Raw genomic sequence first — 25,056 nt, 5'->3', positions numbered from 1 at the left:
ATAGAAGAACCATTTTAGTGCCATATAGCACCGGTGAAGAACCAGTGAAGCACCAGTGAAGCACCAGTGAAGCACCAGTGTAGAACCATATAGGGGCCATATAGCACCACATATGGTTCTACATAGCACTATATGGTTCTACACAGGTGCTTCACTGGTGCTTCACTGGTGCTTCACTGGTTCTTCACCGGTGCTATATGGCACTAAAAATGGTTCTTCTATCGTTACGATCCAAAGCAACTGTTTTGGTGCTATATAGCACCGTTTGTTTTTTAGAGTGTAGCAGGTGCTGTTAGGGTTGGGACAATCTCCTTCTAAATAATATTGTATTGGACAAAATTTTGCTCTAGATGAGTTGTCTTGGCTAACATGGAGTAAAAGGCTCAAAACTCACATTTAAGTGTTATATAAAGAAGCTTCGCTGAACCAGAGTCACCTTAAAGGATTTACAATTGTTATAAATTATGACAGTACAAAATCACATTTTTTGGCTTCGGTGTTCAGCCTTAAAATATAATGACAGTGTAATTGAAGTTTTAAAGATTTCTCAGTTACTGACAAGATTAATATAGCAGTCAAACTGGCCTTTGACACCAAAGGAATAAGTGCCTGCAATATTTATATCCTGCACCTCCACATATAAGATCATGTTGTTAACAAGCAAGAGCATGTCAGAGACTGCAGATTTGATACAACCCCCAGTATGATAGTATGCATGTATTGTTTATAGTTTTGCATGGCTGATAGCAGTTAAAGGGGTAGATAGAGTGATACGGGTAGTATGGAGATTATGTAACCCTTGTTCCACAGAAAATCTCATGAGATTCTCATTCATTTACGGCTTATTTGAAATCATGCAGCAGTTATACTCCTAACCCCAATTGGGCAGTCTCACTTCACGTTCTGTCCCATTTACTCCCATTCATTTGCATGCAAATGCTGGGAATCAGAAACACAAGCTCATGCGAAGATGTTTCGCATTTCAGCACATTCCAAAATTCAGGTTTGGTAAACTCTCTGACCTGGGAATTCATATCAGGTAAAGACATGTGACCAATTGAAGACATCACGACATAGTCTTTTCAGAAAATCAAAGATGGAGAAAACACTGATAATAGAGCACAATCTTATCTTATCTTAAGCATTGTCACTTTAAAAGTAACAAAAACATCAATAGTCACTGTCCCTACCCAAAAAGCACATTCATTTTCACATAGGCTTTTGGATTTTCGCAAAAAATAAGCTCTGTTGTCAAACGTTTATGACATTACACGTTTAGTCCAACAAGATAATTTTTTACAGTTTAACTAAAATCTTACGAATTTTGAAGTGCATTTAGTAGAAATAAAAAGCTAACCTTAACCAAACTATTCCATGTCTTTCGTCATCAACGTCATCAAGTTTCCGTCAGCTGTTTCAAACTTTATTAAACACATTTTAAAACATGTTCCCTGATAAAAAATACTCTGTGGTTGAATCTTTGTTCAGAATTGAACTCATGTCGCATTGTTTTTGAGATTTTTATGCGTATTTACGTTCAAAGTCCCTGAAAACGCCTGTTGTCCCATGTCCCTGTGTGTCCAATAAGTCGTAGAATAAAACGTGAAAATATTTTTGTCTTGTATTAACCCAAGATCCTATTTAAGGAGTTTAACCTAAACCGCATTCAACAAACCCATTGACTTTTGGACGATGGAACCGGAAGTGGAAAAATGTTAACTTGCTTCCGAGTTTTGCCTACAAAAATACGTCATCCCTGCGGCACTCTTTATTAATGCTTATTGTTATCTCAAAATGTTAAATGCTCTCCCTCAATAATGAATAAATGTAAATGGATAAAAAACCCTCAACATCTTAGAATAGATCATATTCAGTATGCGTAGGGTTCTCCATAAACATTTTGCATGCTGAATATCTAGTTTACTGATAACCTTGATATCAGGAAAAGCAAATATCATTAGACTGTGAGAATTTTACAGAACAAGGTCTAGACACGTCCTTAGTCTAGAGGAATTTAAACCACACCTTTTTTATAGTGCTACCCTCTTACCTGTCCTATCAGTAGAAGTTAAACATGTTACATATTTACACATAAGAAGAACCAGTTAATGGCAACTTAAATATTGACAATTTCTTGTTCAACAAACTATTTGGAGAACACCACAGAATATCAACGGCCTCAATTTTTTTAACTGAAAACCTTGGAGGAATAAATAAACAGGAAGAGACTCCTTGCAACGAGCACGTTTTGAGCTATTTGGTCCATAATTGTGTCTCCAGACAGCTGTGACCCTCCAGCAGTGCCTGCGCCTTTAAATGTAAGGCTTTTGTATTCTCTGAGGGGAACGCTTGTTGTTAAGATTAAACGCGACAGAGAAAGGGCTCGCTGTCTGGAGAGAAGCCATCTACTGAAGAGATACAACGGGGAGGAACCTTATAACATAGCCCAGGGCGGCCCAAATGACACAGTGTGACAGGGTTCGGGGCTTTTGTCTGTTAAAGAGGCTGGCTGGAATGGGAGAAGTGACGCGTGCAGTCCATCCATCCGCGCCCGCTCTCGATCATGCACCAGCTGGGTAAACTCTCCTGTCACATCCAGACAGAGCTGTTATTTACCGAGCGTACATTATTTATTACGTGCGGAAAATAGTTACTTGGCGATCGTTTCTGCTGCGACAACGCTCGAGAGAGAATCGCAGCGAGCCGCGCGCTGGCCGCGCTTCAAAACTTCACGAGCTTCCTACCTAGGCAGCACGTTCGAAGAAGCTTGCGCGTGACACCTATACCTAATATGCTGCCTACGTTGGATGCTCGTTAGATTTGGGAACACAGCCTATTTATTTTCTCTTTCCTTGCCCGTCGGGTTTTGTTTCCAGCGCATCGCGAACGCACAGCTGTCCTCGGAATAAAGAGGGTTTTATAAAGATAAACAAATGCACAAGGTTTCTACAAAGGTGACAAGCCCGCGGTGTTTGACTCGCCATTGTGCGTCCATCAGCACTTTCTATATAGAGGGGGTCCTGTGTGCGTAGCGCGTGAGGTGTATTGGTGACGGAGTCCGTGGATGATGATGATGATGATGTTGAGGAGGATGTTGGGCAAAATTAAAGGGAGGGCGGGGCACGGTGGGCAGCGTCATTGACATAGCATTAGGATATAGTAGTATTGTTAGTGCACTGAACTGTAAAGCGCATTTCTGTGTGTCTTCTTCCTGTCGTTCACGCGCACTCACGCTAGCCTCGCCTCTCTCCCATCACGCGAACGGCGCAGGACCCTCGTGCTCGGCCGCCGGCTACCGCAAGGCAGAGGATGAGATGAGCGGAACTACATCACAGGCGGACCCGATAGATGCCACAGCGCGGACTGTGCTCCTCAACAAACCCCAGACCACCAAATATTGTGACAACCATGTCAGGTATGTTTATTATGTGATGCTTTTAATAGATGCACTCTGACGTATTTATTTTACTTAATAGGACAATTGTAGTACAGTTGGTTTAATTGGACAAATCTAGTATTATATGTTTTTTTTTCTTTATAATTAATGGTGTTTTATTAGTTTAACGAGTAAAGTCTCACATTATAATTTCAATAATGTGACAACCATGTCAGGTATGTTCATTAGCATATAGGTGATGCGTTAATGGATGTATATTTTTATAGCATTTATTATCGTTGTTTATAATATAGTTGTTCATTTTATGTTCATGTTAGTTCATTATAAACCTTTTTTCATTTTATCAGTAAATGATCAAAATTAACATTATGTATGATTAATAAATTCTATAGATCTATTGTTGATTATTGGATGATGCTAACTAATGTTAGTAAATGAAACCTTATTTTAAAGGGTTATCAAAAATGATTCTCATCATTTTAGATATTGTAAACAATTGTGTCATCGCTTTCTTTCTGCATGTGTTGAATAAGTAGACCAGTTATTGCTAATAATAATAATCGCACAGGAGACAAAAGTTTAGCTTTTAGTGGGTCATATGTTTGATTTTTCGAAATAACTATATGCTTTAAATTACATTTGCACGCTTAAACAACCTGAAACTGCTTTCTTTCATATGGGTTTTATAGATTTATTTTGCTAAAATTTTTGTTTTAGCAAAAAATATTGTTACATTTTGTTTTTGTATTTATTGTATGAACTGCACGCAATATATTAACTGTTATTGTATACATTTTTAAATTGCATGCAATATCATTTGTGTCTAAGTTACAACCGTTTTAACACTCGGTGCTTAGTAACAGATCAGTTATGAAATACTATGAGATTGACTGTAAAAAAATAATCAAGCAAAGGAAGAGGAAAGTCTATGCTAACAATGCAATTGAGACATCTGTTAAGCATCTATTAAGTGAAGAAATTCGTCTAAGCTTTTCTGACTACAAGGTCATGTTGTGTGCTTGGTAAGAATTCATCTATTATTCGCATAAAGGCTTTTGATTTCAAATATGCCTCTAAAGATTTCTATGCCTCTAAAGACCCTCCAAGGTTCATTTAAGCCTTTTTATTTGAGGTCAGTGTGTGTGTGTTAAAAGTTTTATGCAGTGAAATTCTGATGATGACTCAAAACTTTTTGCACAGTAAATACTTATATGATTGCATCAACAAGAGCCCCAGATCTTTGGTCCGTATATCACCATCACCAGATTAATTTGCATCCTAAATTATTTTCATAGTTAACGGATGAATTGCAGCAGTAACAATTTCTCAGTACCGACAGACTCGCCCACACACTGCCTTTATCGATCTCCCAGTATGATCTGAAGATTCGATTATGCTCTAAAAAGCTCTATTTCGGTTCTTGTAATAACATTAAGGCCTTTTCCTGGTTGTGATTGGCTGGTTTCAAGAATAAGCAATCATGTGAAGGCTTGACCTTAACTCATTAACCTTTCTGGCATAAAGCTTCTCATAATCAAGCAATGGAAATTTTCATAAGATTTCGGATCAAACTCCTCTATGTTCATTTATTATTTACACAGCGGCTACTGCTTCCAATGGCATTGGTGTCGACTGGTGAGCTGTCAATCACGCAGTAAGCAGACCAACAAATCCAGAAGTACGCAACAATAGTGTCAGGGATCATTTAAGACAGACGTGGTTATATCATCTATATCATTTTTTTAGGCTCAGGACCCCGTGATGGATGGGGTGACAGAGCAAGGACCCTCTTTTACATATTGCATGAAACTAAACCTGACCTATTATAGTGTTGTGCATCATGATAATCACTTTACATAGTTTGTTATGATGCCTATAATGCAAAGCTACTAAAATAATTTTCATAATGATTTATGTACAACTTCATATACTTTATAGACCTAAATTGTGTTTTTTCCACAAAAACAATCCAGTGCATTATAGAGGACCCCAGCTCTAGGGTAATCCCAAGTACTACAGCTTGATTGAAGTAGTGAGTTACCTCATATGTGTGACTAGGGCACTGAATGTTAATGAAGGGGATCGTATGAATTGTCGCAGGCTCTCTTTGATGTCAACGATAACCTGCCGTACTTCCAGGTCAGCTACCGAGCTGCTGTTTGCAACCATGGTGTGGGTTGCACAGTGTGTTAGGCTGTGAACTCATTCCCAATGAGCCCAGAAAGGTGTCATGTTTACACCCAAGACCAGCAACACAGACTTGTGCTCACACACGTACACTTGTTGTTATATCACTGAAAAAAATTATTCGTTCAATTTACTCAATTTTTTTAAGGTAAGTAGTCACAATCAATTTATTTAAGCTACATTTAAGCAAAAGTTTTTTGTTTTGTATTTCACATTTTTTTTTTGTTTAAAGGTAGATTAAATAAATTGATTGCGACCACTTACCTTAAAAAAAAATTGTAAATTGAATGAATCATTTTTTTAGTATACTATGATATGATGAACATAGCAGTTTACGACATATGATTCATCACAATGGAAATCATCAGTACATATACCCATATGGATTATACACTATAGGCCTGTGGATGCAACAAATACCTGCTGACACCTATTTAGATTTTCGACAGACAGCTCTGGGATAGGTGCAAATTTGTGGTCCTAAAGTTATTTTTAGCAATACTTAACAGCTATTTTAATGACCATAAGCATTAATCGTCGCAATCAGCTATTCAAGAGTTACTTAGGGGTTCGATCAATAATTGACAGACACAAATAGAAACATCCATCCTAACAGCTCAGACACTTATTTTGGGATAGTTTATCTAAATTTAATGCAGTGGGCAGTGATGTGTCAGGCATTCGCGAAAGCAAGTTGTTTGCTTTTACAAAAACACTTGCGAATGGGGAATTCAAGACACCTTCAGCTAATCGTAAATTAGTGCTATTATTGCCATTAATGTGTGTGTGTGTATATATATATATATATATATATATATATATATATATATATATATAGACACACACATACACACGTTCTTAAAAAGTTAAATGTTAAGAACGTGTGAGTTAAATGGTTCAAGAATACCTGTAGAAACAAAAATTATAACAAAAGTAATTTGATCATTTCCCTCTTCAGCACGGCTAAGTACGGGATCCTTACGTTCCTGCCTCGCTTCCTGTACGAACAGATCAGACGTGCAGCTAATGCTTTCTTCCTCTTCATCGCTCTCATGCAGGTACGATACTTGGCACACAAACACACATATCTGTGTATGCTTAGGTCTGAGGACTTTAAAGTACAACATTTACAGTACATGGTGGTGCTATAAGGGCCATTTTGGGGATGTCTGAAAAGACAGCTTGTGCTTACTCTGAAGTAATTTGTCAATAGATGCATTTCTGCATTATATCCATTTTTGGCTCTGTTTGGAAACGGTCCACTATGGCACTCTCTTCTAGTCTCAGTGCTTCATGTCGGCCTTCCCCCGATTTGACCTGTCAGGCCAGTACTGCATTAAAACGAATGGGAGGTCAATAGAGGAATCTTTAGGGATCTGTAAAAGAAACGCCTGGGTCATATTTCACTTCACTTATCAAATGCTAAATTATATTCTGCTTAACATTTGCTATACAACAAGACTATGTTTTCGCAAACCATAGTATAAATTCGTATTTACTTGTAATGTGACCTGAATATTTTCTCATGTGAGAAACTAAAGTGTCTGTGAAATCCAGGCTAAAGTCTCATAATCTAGCTATGGGAGCATTAAAGTTTGATTTCACATTGATTTCAATCTTTGACATGACTTAACTCAGTCAGTATTAACCTCCTAAGACTCTTTTTTTTAGATTTCTAAAAGCTATTTTGGGGTTAGGAAGAACCAATAAATATAATAACAAAATATTTTTATTTGAACATGAAGCAGTGTAATTGGCCATGTTTGTGTACAACAGGTTACACAGAATTAAGTATTATGGTGCAAACAATGAAAAAAATGCGATGTCCACATATGTGGACATTCAGGTCATAGTAGGTTAAAGGGATAGTTAATAAGCACACTGCTGGTGGGAACTATTGACTTTCAAAGTAGAAAAAAAACAAATACTATTCAAGTATTGTAATAAATATGGTCAAGATATTTTGATAACATATGAGTTGACGGTTTCCATTGAATTCTATAGATTTTGTTTGTCCTAATATGGAAATCAGTCAGTGGTTTCCACCAGCTGTGTGCTTAACATCATATATATATAGTATAATAGGCCCATTTTCCAGCTCCCCTAGAGTTAAATATTAGATTTTTACCGTTTTGGAATCCATTCAGCTGATCTCCGGGTCTGGCGGTACCACTTTTAGCATAGCTTAGCATAATCCATTGAATCTGATTAGACCATTAGCATCACGCTCAAAAATGTAGAGTTTCAATATTTTTTCTATTTAAAACTTGACTCTTCTGTAGTTACATTGTGTACTAAGGCAGACGGAAAATTAAAAGTCGCGATTTTCTAGGGAGATATGGCTAGGAACTATGCTCTCAAACCGGCGTAATAATCAAGGACTTTGCTGCCGTACCATGGCTGCAGCAGGCGCAATGATATTTCTCAGTGCCCAAAAATAGTCCGATGCTATTGAAAGTTACCAAGGGGACTATTTTCGGGCATTGCGTAATATCAGTTTTAATTAAGAAAAATATCAAAACTCTTTGGTCATTTTTATGCACAATGCTAATGGTCTAATCAGATTCAATGGATTATGCTAAGATATGCTAAACGTGGTACAGCAAGACTCGGAGATCGGCTGAATGGATTCCAAAACGGTAAAAATCAAGTGTTTAACTCTAGTGGGGCTGGAAAATTAGCCTATTTTTTTTAAAAGTCGGGTATCCCTTTAAAGATATGCCATTATATAGGATGATTTTATTTAGTAAATCACAAAAGTGACTCTATGTGGGTTTTTACAGGCAGGGTCAGTAATAGCTAAAGTTGTCTTCGTTCTTCAAAATTTAGTTGCGAGGTTTAACCACCAAACTACTTACAAAGTACTTGCATTTATATACCGTAAGTGATCTGTATCCTTTTTTTTAATGCAGCAAATCCCTGACGTTTCACCGACGGGTCGCTACACAACACTGGTACCTCTCATATTCATTCTGACTGTAGCTGGGATCAAAGAGATCATTGAGGATTATGTGAGTATTATGCTTAATAAGCAGTGAATTGAGACTCTTGACAACACTGGATGAGAGCATCTTTGAAATGCAGTTGATACTTTGAAGGATGAACACTGATGAGGTGCCACTTTCCCTTTGTTTTGTTGTTGCAGAAAAGACATAAAGCAGACAACACAGTAAACAAGAAAAAGACAACAGGTTGAGTATTCTTGAATTAAATATGGGCTATGAGTATATAGTTTTTTAAATAGTTTTTCTGATGATGTCATTATTTTCCAGTCATACGTAACGGAGCATGGACGACCATCATATGGAAACAGGTGACCTTGTTTTTCTTTTCATTATCTAAATCTTTTTCTTATTAGACCCTTTTTTCTGTGTTTCCCTGTTTTATTTTTTAATGATACTTTCAGTTGTGTCCTGTTGCAGTTTTTATTTACCATCTGCTTTTTTGAATTCACCTCTCTGTTCCCTTTCTTGCAGTTTCTGTTATCTCACTTCTTTTTTTGTGTGCATCCTCCTGTGTATTGCACCTCCTGTCTTCTTCATGCACTGTGGTCTCTTTCTTAATCTCATTTTCTCCCTCCTCATGCTGTTGCAATGTTGCACCTGCCCACTAGGTGGCAGTGGGAGACATAGTCAAGGTGACCAATGGGCAGCATCTTCCGGCTGACATGGTCATAGTGTCCTCCAGGTCAGCACCACTGTGTGTGTTTGTGTGTGTGGGGGTTTTGGTGTGCTGTGTTCGTGTAGTTTGATTTATAGCGGGTGTATGATATGCAAATTGAGTAGTGTTGTTGGGTGACATAGAGTTAAAACAAATTGTGTGTCATTTCGAAGGCTTTGTTCAGACAACTCGAAAAAATGTTGGGGGGAAATTTGGGGAAAATTTATTTAGCAGGTTTAAGCTGGTCTACCTGCCTGGTCTCCCACCTTGGCCAAAACCATCTTAAACCAGCAGATTGAAAAAAACGCTTGAATTGAGTGTATTCTGAACAAAGCCTATGAAACATTTGTATGTGTTGTGTTTGTAATTGTGAGTTGCTGCTGTGCATTTAAAATATGCTGCTGTTTATTCTCACAGCGAGCCTCAGGCCATGTGTTATACGGAAACATCCAACTTAGATGGGGAGACCAACCTGAAGATCCGACAGGTGAGCATTAACCTTTAAGTAAGTATTACCATTGGCAAGGTGATCAGATCATTTTAATATCGTGTGGTTGTGTGCGTGTTACAGGGTCTTTCTCTCACAGCCTGTTTTCAGTCTTTGGAGGAACTGATAGGTTTGTCTGGTCGTCTAGAATGTGAGGGACCGAACAGACATCTGTATGACTTTACTGGGACACTGCGCCTTGACAACCAGAAGTGCGTAAACCAAATAAGTCTCTTTATTACCGTCTCTGCACACCAAATATACACTCTGATCATTTTCTGTTTTAAAATACAGCCCAGTTCCACTCGGGCCGGACCAGGTGCTGTTACGAGGTGCCCAGCTCAGGAACACACAGTGGGTTGTGGGAATTGTAGTATACACTGGACACGATTCGAAACTAATGCAAGTAAGTGTGAGCTCACAAATAAGTACAGATCAGATTACCTTAAAGCGGGGTTTTTTAAACCCTTGACCTAAATTATTTACTTGAAGTACCCCTTGATATTTTAAATAAATATTTAAATAATTTAATAGCACATTTATATTGCATGTTTTATTTAAAAACATATATTTGATTTTTATACACAAATTTGACGCTGTGAGAATGAAAGGGACATGTTTTTATATTGACCAAATTAAATGTGTTAATGTATCTTTCACGCTCTATGGCAGCCAAGGTGGACAGATAATTACTCGGCATGTTTAATTTGTGTGATTTTTTAAGTTATTTATGCTTGCCGGCTGTGTACGAACATTGCTTTATTCCGCTATTTTGTATGGAAATCAATGAGAAGCATAGTTTGTTTTCCCTCAAAAAGGGGCGGTGACGAAATTTACAGTCAAGTTCCCGGATGTGCTGGTAGTCCGTATTATCGGCATGACACCATATTTGAATTTATTGCACTCATCGGTGTGTTTCCATGTATTTGCGACGTGTTGTTTACTAAATAAAATAAAAAAATATTATTTGTTTTCTCTCACAAACATATTGTTTTCTCTCTAGTAAACATATTATCCCAATAGAGTCATTTGGATTAATTTAAGTCAGTGATAATGTATAGGCAGCCAGTAGTATATTATTAAAACGAACATTAAACAAGGGACATTAAATATAGATTTGGAATATTTTATTAGCTCATTTATAACGAATGTAGACCTTTTGTGAGGAAAACTCATTTACTTTCGGTTTTAAGATAAGATGTCCAAATGTCACGAACACACTATTTAGTTTAATAATTTGTACTTTTAATGTCATATAAATATATATTTTAATAACATATAATATTACATTTTTGTTGCATCCAGGTTACTGTGTTTTATTAGTTTTGAAAGGTTGTTATGTAAGGAATAATTGACGACAGGCCGTTGAATTATTAGAAAAATAATGCGACTGGCCAATCAGAATTAAGCATTCCAACAAGCCATGTAATAATGATGGATAAATGTGCTTTTTGAAATGTTGCCATGTTAAGAAGATAACATGACGGCATTTTAATAAAAAATAATGGTTGATATTAAACTGAAGAAAGGTCATGTATATCTGAAATGAGTAAATTATGTGAGAATTTCTATATTTGGATGAACTATTCCTTTAATTTGAAATAGACAATATGTTTCTTTGCATTGCATTTATTATTACACTGTCTCTTGATGTTTCTATTTTGCAGAATTCCACTAAAGCTCCGCTAAAACGCTCAAATGTTGAGCGGGTGACTAATATGCAGATTTTGGTTCTGTTCTGTATTCTTCTGGTCATGGCCCTGATCAGCTCCATTGGGGCCGCCATATGGAACAAACAGCACACGGACGAGGCTTGTTGGTATCTTTCCCGCGCAGGTACGTACACGGGAACAAAAAAATATCAGAAAAAATACAGAACATTTAACTTTACAACTTAAGCTGGAGTATAGACGTACGCGCACGGTCACAGCCTTGTTTATTTAAATTGTATGTGTACGCAGACATTCGATGCATGCACATTGCGACATAATCTCCTGGGCTACATATTACATTCTCCTGTATGTGCTTTCGCGACCTACGTGTACAAAGTACGCACAGTTATAAAAATATGGACCCTTGCATATGCGTTAAAACAAGACTATCTACTAACTACTAGAATATCTGTATTTCTGATTGTTTTTTACTGTATTTATTTTACCGTTTATTTTTTTATTATGTCCACTGTTTGTTCTAAAAAAAATATTTTTCGTTAAGCTGCTTTGCAGTAGTGCAAAATTCAAATGTAATCTTTTTCAGCTATGACCAAATGCTATGCTTTTATAACCTTGCATACATTATCATTTCTTAAAAGGTTGTTTGCATATGTGTTTTGTAGGTGACATCTCTCTGAACTTCTGGTACAATCTTCTAACCTTCATCATCCTTTACAACAACCTGATTCCCATAAGTCTACTGGTCACACTTGAAGTGGTTAAATTCACTCAGGCTCTCTTTATTAACTGGGTAAGACTGAGGATATATGTGTGCATGTGAGGGCATACATAGTTAATAATGAGTGCTTAATGCTGTCCGTGTTTACTTGCAGGATGTCGAGATGTATTACTCGGAGACGGACACACCCGCCATGGCACGAACTTCCAATCTGAACGAAGAGCTTGGCCAAGTGAGAAGAGTTTTAGTACAATTTACTTACACTTGTTTTGTGTTTGATCTCGACTCACTTTCTTGTTCTTTTGTTTAATTTTTCAGGTGAAATATCTATTTTCTGACAAGACGGGCACTCTCACCTGCAACATCATGCACTTTAAGAAGTGCACGGTAGCTGGGATTACATATGGGTAATTGTAGCGTTCAATAAACTCACATTATCTTCGCGCTTCAAATCGTTATTGTTCTATTAGCGTGTATTGATCTGTTGCTTTTTGTTTGTATTCGTTTTGGGCCACTGATCTATTATTCTGTCTCCAGGCATTTCCCAGATCTGGAGTGCGATCGATCCATGGAGGACTTCAGGTCAGATTCTGCTGATTCTATTTGTGTGCAGTAACGTACCGAGCGTTGCACAGGACTAAGTAGATAATCCATCCATTATATCTCTGTTTGTCTCACCTTTCAGTCACCTTCCCTCTACAAGCCAAAACTCTACTGAGTTTGATGATCCTGCACTTATCCAGAACATCGAGAAGAATCATGTAAGTGTTTAATAGTGTCTGTCTGTCCTATCTTATCTATTATGCTTTCTGAGAATGATGTGTTAATGGTCTTTTCTCTTGTCCTGTAGCCCACATCCCCTCAGATCTGTGAGTTTTTGACCATGATGGCTGTCTGTCATACTGTTGTTCCTGAGCGAGAAGAAAACCAGATTATCTACCAGGCCTCCTCACCAGGTATCACAATTTAAAATCTTTTCTCTTTCAGTATGAGAGCCGCATTTTTATGTACTCTTGTGTTTTCAGATGAAGGAGCTCTGGTGAAAGGTGCCAAAGGTCTGGGCTTTGTTTTCACTGCAAGAACGCCTCATTCAGTGATCATAGATGCGGTTAGTGAGAGCTTTACTTTATTAACAATCAACTTTGGACCTCATTCAACTCTTAATGTGTTTGTTTCTTTTGTTTACTCCTTAGAGAGGAAAAGAGCAGTCTTATGAACTGCTTAATGTACTTGAATTTTCCAGGTAGGCATCACAGGTGCACCTGTCCACTATCAAATACACGCATCTGTGTAAAGCCATCAAAAGGTTTTTAAGGTTTTTAATAAGATCTCAAAATGATCTTCTTCGTGATTGTTCAGTGATTTTCTCTTTTTTACAGCAATCGTAAAAGGATGTCAGTCATTGTGAGAACACCCACAGGCAAACTCAGGCTGTATTGCAAGGGAGCAGTGAGTGTTTCATATATTAAATACCGATAGATATTCATCTGTAATATACAGTATTGTGCAAAAGCCTTAAAGGAAAACACCACCGTTTTTCAATATTTTACTATGTTCTTACCTCAACTTAGATTAATTAATACATCCCTATTTTTTGTCAATGCGTGCACTTAATCTTTGTACAGCGCGTGGTGACTGTGTTAGCATTTAGCCTAGCACTATTCATTCCTTAGGATCCAAACAGGGATGAATTTAGAAGCCAACAAACACTTTCATGTTTTTCCTATTTAAAGACTGTTACATGAGTAGTTACATGTGTAAGTATGGTAGAAAATGAGAACTATATTGTATGGCGGAAGAGCACTTAGTTTGCAGCACTTCAACCTCAGCGCACAGTAATATCATCACTCCTGACTGCTAGAATTTAGTTCTCATTTTTTATCCGCTTAATAAATCGCCACATTTTATTTTGTGCCACCATACTTACTCGAGTAACTACTCATGTAACGGTCTTTAAATAGGGGAAACATGGAAGTGTTTGGTGGCTTCAAAATTTATCCCTGTTCGGATCCTAAGGAATGAATGGGGCTAGGCTAAATGCTAACACATTCACGACACGCTGTACAAAGATTAAGTGCACACATTGAATAAAGATAAGTATGTATTCATTCGTCTAAGTTGAGGTAAGAACATAGTAAAATATTGAAAAACTGTGGTGTTTTCCTTTAAGGCCACCACCAGCTTTATTGTTTTAGCAAAGTTTTATATTTATTTTTCACTCTTTCTTTATTAAAGGGATAGTTTATTTAAAAAAATTAAATACAGTCATTATTTACTCACCCAAGTTGTTACAAACCTGTATCAATTTCTTTGTACACAAATTAAGATATTTTATAGAATGTTTATAAACAAGCAGATCTGGGGCACCATTGACTATTGTAGTAGGAAAAATATTACTAAGGTAGTGAATGGCGCCCCAGATCTGTTTAATTATTAACTTTGTCAAAATATCTTAATTTGTGTTGAGCAAACAAAGACATTTATACAGGTTTATAACAACATGAGGGTGAGTAAATGATAACAGTATTTTAACTAAACTATCCTTTTAAGATACAAACAGAAAAAATACAGGACATGTGTACACAAAATGTAAAAAAAACCCAAAGCTGGCTAAAGTGAGAATGAAGTCATAAGGAGACTGAATTCATTAGATTAGACTTAATAGTTAGGATTTCATTTCATTTAGAGAGATTTAAGAGAGCATACAGGTTCCTGCTATTGCTCAAGAGTAAGGGGAGATCACATTAAATACTTGACACTTTAGCTTATAATTTAATTCAAATGCTGTTTTTAAATGCTGCATACAAATTTCCTGTATTTTCTGGCTGTATTTAATAAAGAGAATAAATAATAAATAATTATATATGGTCACTATACCATTGCAAAAACAACACTAATGGTGCATGGTGTCCTTAGACTTTTGCACAGTATTGTACATGTTCACATTTTCCCATAATTCTTTGCAATTTGTGGTGTTTGCTGCAATTTGATTGATGTCACGCATGCATTGTAGGATAATGTGATTTTCGAGCGCCTGGACGAGGCATCGCAGTTTAAGGACCTAACCGTCGTCCACCTTGAGCAGTTTGCCACAGAAGGTAAAGAGTTCTTTGAATTTGTTGATTTGTTTTGCCCGTCTGTGTCCTAACACTGTTTTATTCGTGTTGTGTTCATGCAGGGTTACGGACCCTCTGTTTTGCGTATGTGGACCTAGAGGAAGCAGCCTACCAGCAATGGCTAAAGGAATATAATCGCATTAGCACTGTGATAAAGGACAGAGCTCAGAAACTGGAGGAGTGCTATGAACTTATAGAGAAGGTACTTCATATACTTTGCAAACGTCACTAAAATAGCTGTTATATTTTCAGTTGTTTAAAAAAGCAAATTAGATCTCAAAATGGACACCATGGATGGATAAAAACTGCACGTCCATGTCTGATGTTCTGCATTGCTGTATCTCTAAAGGCTCAAGCTGCAATGCTTTGACTGGACAACAGGGGTCAATGTAGCATCACTGCATGTTTAAGCAACTCGCTGTGTGAACGATCGTTCACAATTATAGCACATGTGTGTGTTTCAGGGCTCTGGCCCAGATAAGTAGTCTGAGGAGGGGTTGGTACACCACAGCGAAGATAATTACCTTCACCAGTCTGCCAAAAGCCTCATAAAACCAGAGTAAACAACACTGCTGTGTTACCTCTACACACACAGAAAGAGAAATAGTCCAAAAACTCCCAGAATATTTCCCAGTTTGTATATACTGACGGGGAGGAGGGGCATTGGAAAGGGTGGGGAAGTGAAACATGGATTGAGATGTGGTTAAGAAGAAAGCGAATGTGTGAAAGATGGTTGTGGCTTTATTTGCAATCTGTATGTCTTTTTGTGATGCGGGTTTTATTAGTGTGTGCTAAAGCAAGCATCACTGCTTCTGTTTAGGGTTTAAAAAAAGTCCCTTCCCTAAGTATTAAACCAACAGAAGTGCACTTCTGAAGTGTACTATTTTTGCTACACATACTGTATGAAAAGTGATCTTGTTTAGAGACGCATTATGCATTGAGGTACGGTGTGCTATTCAGGGTTTCAGATTGCTACCAAATGGTCGCATTTTGCCACCAAAATTTGAGAGTGTGCCACTGAATTTTACATCCAGTCGCACATGTGCGACCAGTAAATTTGACCTTTGTTGTGATGTGACACTGAATCATATATATAATCAAGTATTTATTAGTAATACAGTGTATTACTTAGTAGAAATGTGAATATTTGGTTAGCATGTTGATTTACGGTGTGTGCCCCTAAATTTTCTGGTTGCGCCCCTAAAATTTTCAGTTGGGGGCCACTGTGCTCCTAGTGAAAAAAGTTAGTCTGGAGCCCTGCTATTGCTTTACTAGGAATGTAACCCAGTGACTAGAATATCCAAAGCTTTGTTCTGACTTTCTATGGTACTACAAGCAACACAATTTATATAATCTTAAAAAATCGAAATGCATACATTTGGCAGACGCTTTTAATCCCAAGTGTGTCCTACATTCCATTTAAGCTTTACATTTCTTAACTATGGGTGTTCTCCTGGGATCGAACCCATGACATTTGCGGCGTTAAACGAAATGCTGTTTACTAGTGGCGGCTCATGAATGCTCATCTGAGGGGTGCAAATTCAAAATATGTGTCCGGAGTGTCATGTGTGTTGCTCGTGTTTTCAAAATGTGTGTTTGTTGCGTCATGTGAACCATGTGCATCACTTGTTTTGTGAAAATAAGTGCCTGTTGCACATCCGTCAAAACCGTTTATGATAAAGAGACGCTCACGTTCACGAAATACACTCAAGACACTCCCTTAACACTAAACTTTGATTACGCATGAGATTATGCGAGTATCTGTCAAACGCGGGTCATCTCTTTTATCAAAAACCCTTTAGACGCATCTGCAGCAGGCAATTATTCTGACAAGACACGTGATGCACACAGGATCACTCGACGCAAAAAACACATATTTTGAAAATACGAACCACACACACGACGGGCTACATACATGTTGTGACGAACTTCGCATTGAGTGCCCTCGAAAAAAGAAGTCACCGGCCGCCACTGCTATTTACTCGCCCGATTAAAAATGTTTTTTGGGATTGAATACAACTTTCTTCATCTTCTACTTTATTTACAGAACTTGGTGTTATTGGGTGCCACCGCTATAGAAGATCGTCTGCAAGCTGGAGTCCCAGAAACCATTGCAACACTTATGAGAGCCGACATCAAGATCTGGGTCCTGACCGGGGACAAGCAGGAGACTGCTATTAACATTGGTATGCGTGTGTGTCATGGATATATACTCATGCAAACATGCATAAATAGATTAAAGCTGAGGTGTGTAATTGCTGCGCTTCTAGCTTGTGATTTCCACAACTGTGCGATTTATTACATTTATGCATTTTATCCAAAGTAAGTTACAGTGCACTTAATCTATACATTTTTAGTCAGTATGGGATTGAACCCATGACCATCTCATGACCATACAAAAATGACCCATAGTACCTTTAAAATGTAAACCCGAATCGTGACCAGGAAGTACAACAGGAGAAACACAATATCAAGGAAACGCATACTTCCATGAAACCCATGAGACTCGGAGGGACGTTCGGATAGGCAGTCAGGTTGGCGCTACAGACAGACAGCTCAAAATAAAGTAGGTGTGAGTTGAGATAAAGCAGTGGACAGCAGCGCAGACCCAACAGACAGGGATTAGTGGGTAATGACAGATCTACAAAGAGGTTAAGTTGTTGTTGGGGCGTGTATGTGTGGCTTTGTGTAACGCTTCTACTGTAACTCTCTTCACGTGTCTCAGGTTACTCCTGTAAGCTGGTCTCACATGGCATGTCGCTCATCATTGTCAATGAAGATTCCCTGGATGTGAGTATATATTGTGCATGCATATGTGTGTTAGAGGAAGTTGGGTGTGGTCAAGGGAGAAAAGTGTGTGTCTTTTGTTCTTGTACAGGTGAAAGCAATTAAGGGATCTAGTTTCATCACTGAAAGCATGATGAAAGTGATTATGGATCATACAGACACACACACACATATAGCAGATGACGCGCATTATTACTTAAAAGCAGAAGAGGAGCGTAAAACACACACACACACATACAGTAGGCTTGGTGATACAGTTAGAAATGCTTTATTGTAATATCTCTACTTTCCATATAGGTCAGTATATTTACATTTCGCAGGCACTTTTATCCAAAGGGACTTATAATGCATTTTATCAGTATGTGTGTTCATTGAGAATCAAATCCATAACCTTTGTGCTGCTAACACCATGCTCTACCAATTTAGGTATAGTGTATTTCTGTAAATAAATGTTAATATGAATATTCAGTATATGGGCCAGAACATAAACACAATGTGCCTCACTTTATTTATTTTTTCTTTTTTTCTTTCTTTTGTGCACAAACAACAGGTTAATTACTTCCAGGTAGAGATAGTCATACACGAAAGCTTGTAAACTCTCAGATCTCTGAAAACAATCCACAAGACAACAAAGCATCACACAAACACTCACAAACAGAGCAGAATGTTAGAAAAGAAATCTCCCGGGACGAAACAAGACTTAGGATCATGCTGCATAGAAATCTTTTTCCAGACTGTTCCTTGTTTATACTGAAACACGATAACAGTTTGTAAAAAAAACTTAGCTCGTGTTATTTTCAGTTGTTCTGTGTGGAAAATTAAATTGGTATGTTTAGTTGTCGAGATCTGTTCAGCATTCACTGTAACAAAAAATTGTTAGTTCAACTTAAAAAAGTAAGTTACCTGTTTGCCTAAAGGATTAGTTCATTTTCTTAAAAAATAAATCTAGGTAATTTAATCACCACCATGTCATCCAAAATGTTGATGTCTTTCTTTGTTCAGTCGAGAAGAAATTATGCTTTTGAGGAAAACATTCCAGGATTTTTCTCATTTTAACTCTTTCACCGCCAGCGTTTTTAAAAAAAGTTGCCAGCCAGCGCCAGCGTTTTTCATGATTTTCACAAAAGTTTAATGCCTTCCAGAAAATGTTCTTCTTCAAATATATAAACATACAATATACCAAATGAAAGAACAGACCCTCTGCTTTCAAACAAAAAAAAAACGTTTCATCCTACCTTCAGTAGTTCTTTTGTAATCAGCTTTTGAATATGGGTAGGTTTCTGCAAAAACACCATATTTTGAGCAAAAAGCAGAGATAATTTCATTTTTGTGACGGACTTTTCATAGAGATCCCATTCAGAGCGATCTTTAAAACAGACACGGACATGCAGCCGCTTGCCATAGGGCAATACTTCCGGCTTTAAAAAGTTGCGGAAGGGCGCAACCTAGTGGATAATAGCGGTGTTGCGGAAAGACGGAAAATCTCGTCATTGGCGGGGAAGCGTTTTCTCTTGATTGACGAGATATCTCGTCAATGGCGGGTAAAGAGTTAATGGACTTCAATGGACCCCAACACTTAAAAGTTTTAATGCAGTTTAAAATTGCAGTTACAATTATTATTTATTATTATATTTATTAACAATTTATAAATCCGTTTTTAAAATTCATACAATTTATGTTCAAAACAGGCCCATAAAGCCTCTGTCTGGACATGGCAAAAAATTTGTCGACCTCATTTTTTTTCGACGTCTTTATTTGTCACGATTATGAAATTTGGCTGACGGTTAATTGTCTAATAAATTATGACAATTAATTACCTGTTTAGAGCTTCGACGATTGTGACGATTAATTGACTGTTTTATTGCTTTGACATTTAATTCTCATACATTTTTTTTTGTTTGTTCATTAAATAATTTTCACACATTGCACACATAACACATATTTAAAAGTAATTATTTAATAAATATATCTTTCAAAAACTGAGAATTCTTCATTAGAAATAAACACAATAAAGTGTCTGAAAAATAACTACAAATAAAAATGCAATCAAAATAAACTGACTATACCAGAACAGGCCTTAAATAGTAGTCAATCCTACTGAGGTTTATTTTTAATATTAGTACTGGACCACATGTCTGTAGTGCCTGCAAAAAAAATCAATTCCTTACAGATCCTTAAGAATAGCATCCTTCACTTCCCTAAATTAGGAATTGCTGTTTTGAAAATGTATGTTTTAACTGGCAGTTCATACTGCTTATCAAAATTTTGCAGCATTTCTTTAAATGCTGTTTTTTTCACTTTATTGAAAGGCTTTGCAATGTATCGCGTTACACTTTCAGTTAAGGTGCGCCATCTGATACGGTCTCGTTAATACAAGCACTGCAGCTCCCCCTTGTGTTTTTTAAGAGATGTGCAATCATTGCGGTGATCTGAAATCATTGCGAAGTGGTCAAACTATCGATTATTCAATCATTGCACATAGTAAGAATCAATTCAGGGATTTCCAGAGTCAATATTTTTTTCGTTAAATTGGGTGGAAAAATTACCCAGCCCTGCCTGTTGCTTTATTGTTTTTTATCATGATATGCTGATATTGACCAATCAGAATTCAGATCTGTAAACATTAAACTTGTTCCCAGTTGCTTGCCACTTCACATCTGTTATTTTGTAATCAACAGCTTTATCATGACCTCAAAGCTTGCGGTTGTGAGTTTTGGCTGAGCAAATCGAACCCAATTGAAAGTGTTAAGTGAGAAAACACACAGATGACAACTATAAATTAGCCATACTTCTGTTTCACTGTGAATTGCGGCCCATTAGGCACAATCGATATACAGTACAACCACACTGTGTGATTTATAGAAGAATGTTAAATAGCTTTTTATTTGCGCATTTATGGCAGTTAGTTAAAAGCTTAGGAGAAGATTGACGTTTTAAAGAGATGGGCGGCACTGGTTTCTGTGAAAATCTCTAAAAGAATTCTCTTATCTTACAGTGCACTTTAAATAACCCACAATACCTCAGACGCTACTGGGGTGAGCGTAGTGTCACAGCTGTGTGTGTATGGAGTGAGTACAGTGTGTGTTGCGTGTGACAGCTGCTGTTTTGTGTAGCAGTTGGATCAACATATCACAGTCGTCCTTGATTTCCTCCACGGTCTCTCTTTCTCTCTCTGCCACAAATGAGTTCATCATTGTGAATCGTCAACATGTTGATCGTAGTTAATTTTCGCTCCTGTCATACAACACCTCTGTCTGTCAACAGCTCCCAAATTTACAGGAACAGAGTTTGCGTTGGAGCGCATGTGTGTGTGTGTGTTGAGTGAGGGGTAACACGATCTCCTTTTGGCGCTTCATCTCGTCAAAACAAATTCTGGCAGCAAAGCCTCCTGGGTAAACACGATGGCTTTTGACTCGAACCCTGTGACAGGTTCCATCTGTCACTGGGCTGTGACAGAAACACACACATACACACACAATCCCTTTCGGACAGCTGGTGTCCTTGTTATACACGCAAACTTATTCCGCTTTTTCTCCTTCGCATACTCTTTCAATGATGCACACATATTCTCGATTACTTTCCCAGACACTCTGTGGTCTGTCTGATCGGTCTGATAGGCTTAGTTCCACGTTTCATCAATCTCAGCGGCAGTCCCCCTCCTCTGTAATACTGCCTGCATTACACGACTTACACAAACACGCTCACTGGATTCGCCATTAATCATACACAGGCCCACAGAGCTCAGCTCCTCTTCCTGTTTTCTCTGTGTAATGCAAATACTGTACACGGCTCATTCACAGTGCTACTTCCATCAAATAGTGAGAGCATGCATGAGGTGACCTACATGTGATTTAAATCTTTCGTATTAGCACACACACTGTTTGCAGGTCAGAACTTTAAGGGTTTGCATGGGTTTGTTTTGTAGCTATATGAGCATTGTTTGCTAAAAATTTCCATCATGTAAGCAAGTACAAGAGGCCATGTTGTCAGGGGTAAGACTAACGTTCACATTCATACATTTTGGCAGACGCTTTAATCCAAAGTGACTTACAGCACTGTCAGAAAAGATTTGTTGGTTCTACTAAAAAAAGTAAGTTTGAGTTCATTCATAGTTTACTCATAAAAGCTGTGTAAAAATTGCTGTGGCAACTAATATTTTTAAGTTGAATTAACTAAAAATTTTAAGCCAACCAGGTGACTTTTTAAGTTTAACTAACATTTATTTTTTAAGTATGCATTTTTCATGCGCCCTTGCTATACTTCCTGCGTCCCTGTAACACCGTCTTTGGCAATGGCTGCGTCCGAAAACTCTAAATTGCTGCCTTCTGAGGCAGCTTTCCAAGGCAGCAAGGCATCAAGGCATGTCCGAATTCAATGTTTGGTTTACTTCCTGTCACCTGAGATACCTATGCGTGGACGTACATTAAGAATGTGATTGGTCAAGTCCGTTCGAGTTCGAAAAAATAAAATGGCGGACAAGGACGCGACTGGACCACCAATTTAGTGTAAATAAAGGTATATTTTCACATTTCACACCTTTTAATTGCATTTCTAGCGAGAAATTAGTATTGTAGTTTTCAAATATGTGATTAGTTATCACAACGGCGCTCTCTGTTTAAATTTCAAACACGCTGCCTTAGAAGTGTGTCCGAAAGTCTTTCTCTGAGCTACCTTCATGCCTCCGAAGTCATTTCCTCATGAGGCAGCGAGGCAACAAGTCACTGCCTTGAGTTTTCGGACGCAGCAAATATTTCAGATAGAGATATACTTCCTGTCTCCTGCGTCACCTTGTCTTTGTCATTAAAGCAACACCAAAGAGGTTTTTTTTTTACCTTAAAATAACGCTTCAGTCGTTCATCCACTCGAATCAGGGTGAACGGCACTTTCACATTCGCTTTGCAGCCCTCTATCGACCAAAACCGCACTAAAAAAGTTTCCAACCGTCGGGTCGCGGTCCTGTAGTTCGAGTGAAAACTACAAAAACTTGCTTTATGGCAGACCTACAATCCAATCAGAGCCAGCTATGCTGCAGTATTTACGACAGTGGGTAATGGACAATTACGCTTCTAACCTGTAGGGGGAGCAAAGAGCAAAAACTCTTAAGTGTTGCTTTAAGGCTCACCATTGGTTGAATTTGATATACACATTCAGACGCACTTAAACCTGGAGGCGTACCCAAAGTGTCACCACAGTGATGCAGCCTGTAAAAATGTATCTGAAAAGGTAACACGATCTAAACTTGCTCTCACTTGAAAAGTGTCCCCTCATATAGTCCTTGAATTTCAGGGTATTGGACCTGGAAAGTCCTTGAAAGGTCCTTGAATTTGAAATTAACTAAGGTGAGGGAACCCTGTGTATCCAGGTCTACAAATCAGTATCTAGTGCTAAAATTATTTCTTTATTCATTTATAATATAAGCCACCAACATATGTTGGAGAGAGATGATTTCTTGTGCTGTTTAAGACACATCTGCCATGCAACATGCCCCCCCCCCACATTGAATAGATAAGGTGACCCATCATATATTTCTGTAGTTGGCTTTAATATCTAATATTTTAACCCAAAAGTGAGCAAAGCCTGACAAAAACCTGCCTTTGGAGGCCTTGTTTGTAAAAAAAGTAAATTAATTTTTTTTGTAAAATTTTTAAAATAAAATTATAAAAAATGCTCATGAGCCCCATTCACTTCCATAGTATTCTTTTTTCTACTATGAAAGTGAATGGGGCGCATAATCCTCACATTCCTCGAAATATTTTTTTTTGTGTTCATCAGAAAAAAGAAATTTTTACAGGTTTGTAACAACACGAGAGAAAATTTTTTTGACTGAATTATCCCTTTAAGTGTGGGTTAGATCATAGTATTTAGATCTAGTGCTTCATAAAGACAATATGGAATGTCCTCATTTAGATAGATAAGTAAACGTGTGTGTGTGTGTGTGTGTGTGTGTGTGTGTGCGTGCGTGCGTGCGTGCGTGCGTGTAATGTCTGTATGAATGGAGAATGTGATCTGTGATATGTCACACCAAAGGGGCCATTCTCCTCTACTCTAAATATAAATGTGATAAGATCCCTTTCACAGGAACCTGAGAACACAACAAAGCCACTTTGTGTGTGTGTATTTGTACTATAGTGTTTTCTATATGTGTATGTGTGTTTGTGAGAACATGAACTTTCTTCTGTTTCCAGCTTAAAAAATACAGAAAATAACATTTAGCTTGGACCATAAAATACATTCACTTCTGATATCTGTCTGGAAGTGACACTGAAAAATGAACGTCCAAACTAAGGGAGTTTTTGTTTTCTTTCTAATTCAAAAAATACTTCTTAACAATAAATATGATAACATGCAAGCAACTGTCCAAAACCCCATTCACACAGCATGTTGATCCCAGAAAAGGCCCATAAAATGGCTAGTATTTTTATAGTAGTAATTGTCCTTCTGTGTAAATGCAAACACGTCTCCTAATTGTTTCTGGGATCGCCTGCCTAAAGGAGACCTAGTATCATTGGCATAACATTTACGTAAGGCGTCCTGTGTGAACAAAAGGCATAAACAATGCCGTAAGGGGCGTATCATAGTGAAGACACGGGTGTCATCACAACAGTAAGTTATTATTTAGCAGGGGTTTTAAATGCAGATCAACTTTCATGATGAAAAATATCTGCAAAATGAAATGAAGCAGAGATCATGGAGCTTGTATATAATATTAGTATTAGGGCTGCATATCATATGCTCATTTATCATATTATCATAAACAAAAATGCACGCGTGTGGTTTCTAGAGATAGAGAATATGTGGATAATACATAAGACGCTGCAGATATATCCACAAAGTGCATGATTGCGAACACATATACACGTCACTTGTCTTTTTATCAGATCTTTATGGGATGTGTGTGAATGCACCACAGATTCCGGAAAATCAATGAGCCAAATTCAAACGATCCTTTGATTTTCATGTATTTTCAGTAGTCTGTGTGTGAAAAGGGCTCAATAGTATCTGTTCACTTCCTGTCAATCACAAATAATTTC

General features: G+C 37.6%; 1 protein-coding gene across 10 annotated transcripts in view; it reads left to right on the top strand.

Moving 5' to 3' along the window:
* Nucleotides 1–25,056, top strand: part of atp8a2 (ATPase phospholipid transporting 8A2) — a 69,334-nt gene that overhangs the window by 11,812 nt on the left and 32,466 nt on the right. For 2 of the 10 annotated variants that reach the window (XM_065258187.2, XM_065258184.2), the window contains 23 exons: nucleotides 3,271–3,415; nucleotides 6,543–6,642; nucleotides 8,497–8,595; nucleotides 8,730–8,775; nucleotides 8,857–8,897; nucleotides 9,198–9,271; nucleotides 9,662–9,731; nucleotides 9,816–9,943; nucleotides 10,026–10,137; nucleotides 11,399–11,567; nucleotides 12,067–12,194; nucleotides 12,277–12,354; nucleotides 12,441–12,529; nucleotides 12,660–12,704; nucleotides 12,808–12,883; nucleotides 12,973–13,078; nucleotides 13,148–13,230; nucleotides 13,316–13,365; nucleotides 13,502–13,571; nucleotides 15,136–15,220; nucleotides 15,301–15,440; nucleotides 17,286–17,424; nucleotides 17,964–18,028. In XM_065258187.2, coding sequence (XP_065114259.1) covers nucleotides 3,271–3,415; nucleotides 6,543–6,642; nucleotides 8,497–8,595; nucleotides 8,730–8,775; nucleotides 8,857–8,897; nucleotides 9,198–9,271; nucleotides 9,662–9,731; nucleotides 9,816–9,943; nucleotides 10,026–10,137; nucleotides 11,399–11,567; nucleotides 12,067–12,194; nucleotides 12,277–12,354; nucleotides 12,441–12,529; nucleotides 12,660–12,704; nucleotides 12,808–12,883; nucleotides 12,973–13,078; nucleotides 13,148–13,230; nucleotides 13,316–13,365; nucleotides 13,502–13,571; nucleotides 15,136–15,220; nucleotides 15,301–15,440; nucleotides 17,286–17,424; nucleotides 17,964–18,028 — 2,138 coding nt within the window. Of the gene's footprint in view, nucleotides 1–1,436; nucleotides 2,577–3,237; nucleotides 3,416–3,592; nucleotides 3,613–3,792; nucleotides 5,052–6,542; nucleotides 6,643–8,496; nucleotides 8,596–8,729; nucleotides 8,776–8,856; nucleotides 8,898–9,197; nucleotides 9,272–9,661; nucleotides 9,732–9,815; nucleotides 9,944–10,025; nucleotides 10,138–11,398; nucleotides 11,568–12,066; nucleotides 12,195–12,276; nucleotides 12,355–12,440; nucleotides 12,530–12,659; nucleotides 12,705–12,807; nucleotides 12,884–12,972; nucleotides 13,079–13,147; nucleotides 13,231–13,315; nucleotides 13,366–13,501; nucleotides 13,572–15,135; nucleotides 15,221–15,300; nucleotides 15,441–17,285; nucleotides 17,425–17,963; nucleotides 18,029–25,056 lie in introns of those variants that run through there. The other 8 variants (XM_065258185.2, XM_065258183.2, XM_065258190.2 and 5 more) reach the window with 7 other exon arrangements.

This window comes from Paramisgurnus dabryanus, chromosome 22 (genome assembly GCF_030506205.2).
Source record: "Paramisgurnus dabryanus chromosome 22, PD_genome_1.1, whole genome shotgun sequence".
Classification (NCBI taxonomy): Eukaryota; Metazoa; Chordata; class Actinopteri; order Cypriniformes; family Cobitidae; genus Paramisgurnus; species Paramisgurnus dabryanus.
This window is presented reverse-complemented; position numbering and strand designations above follow the sequence as displayed.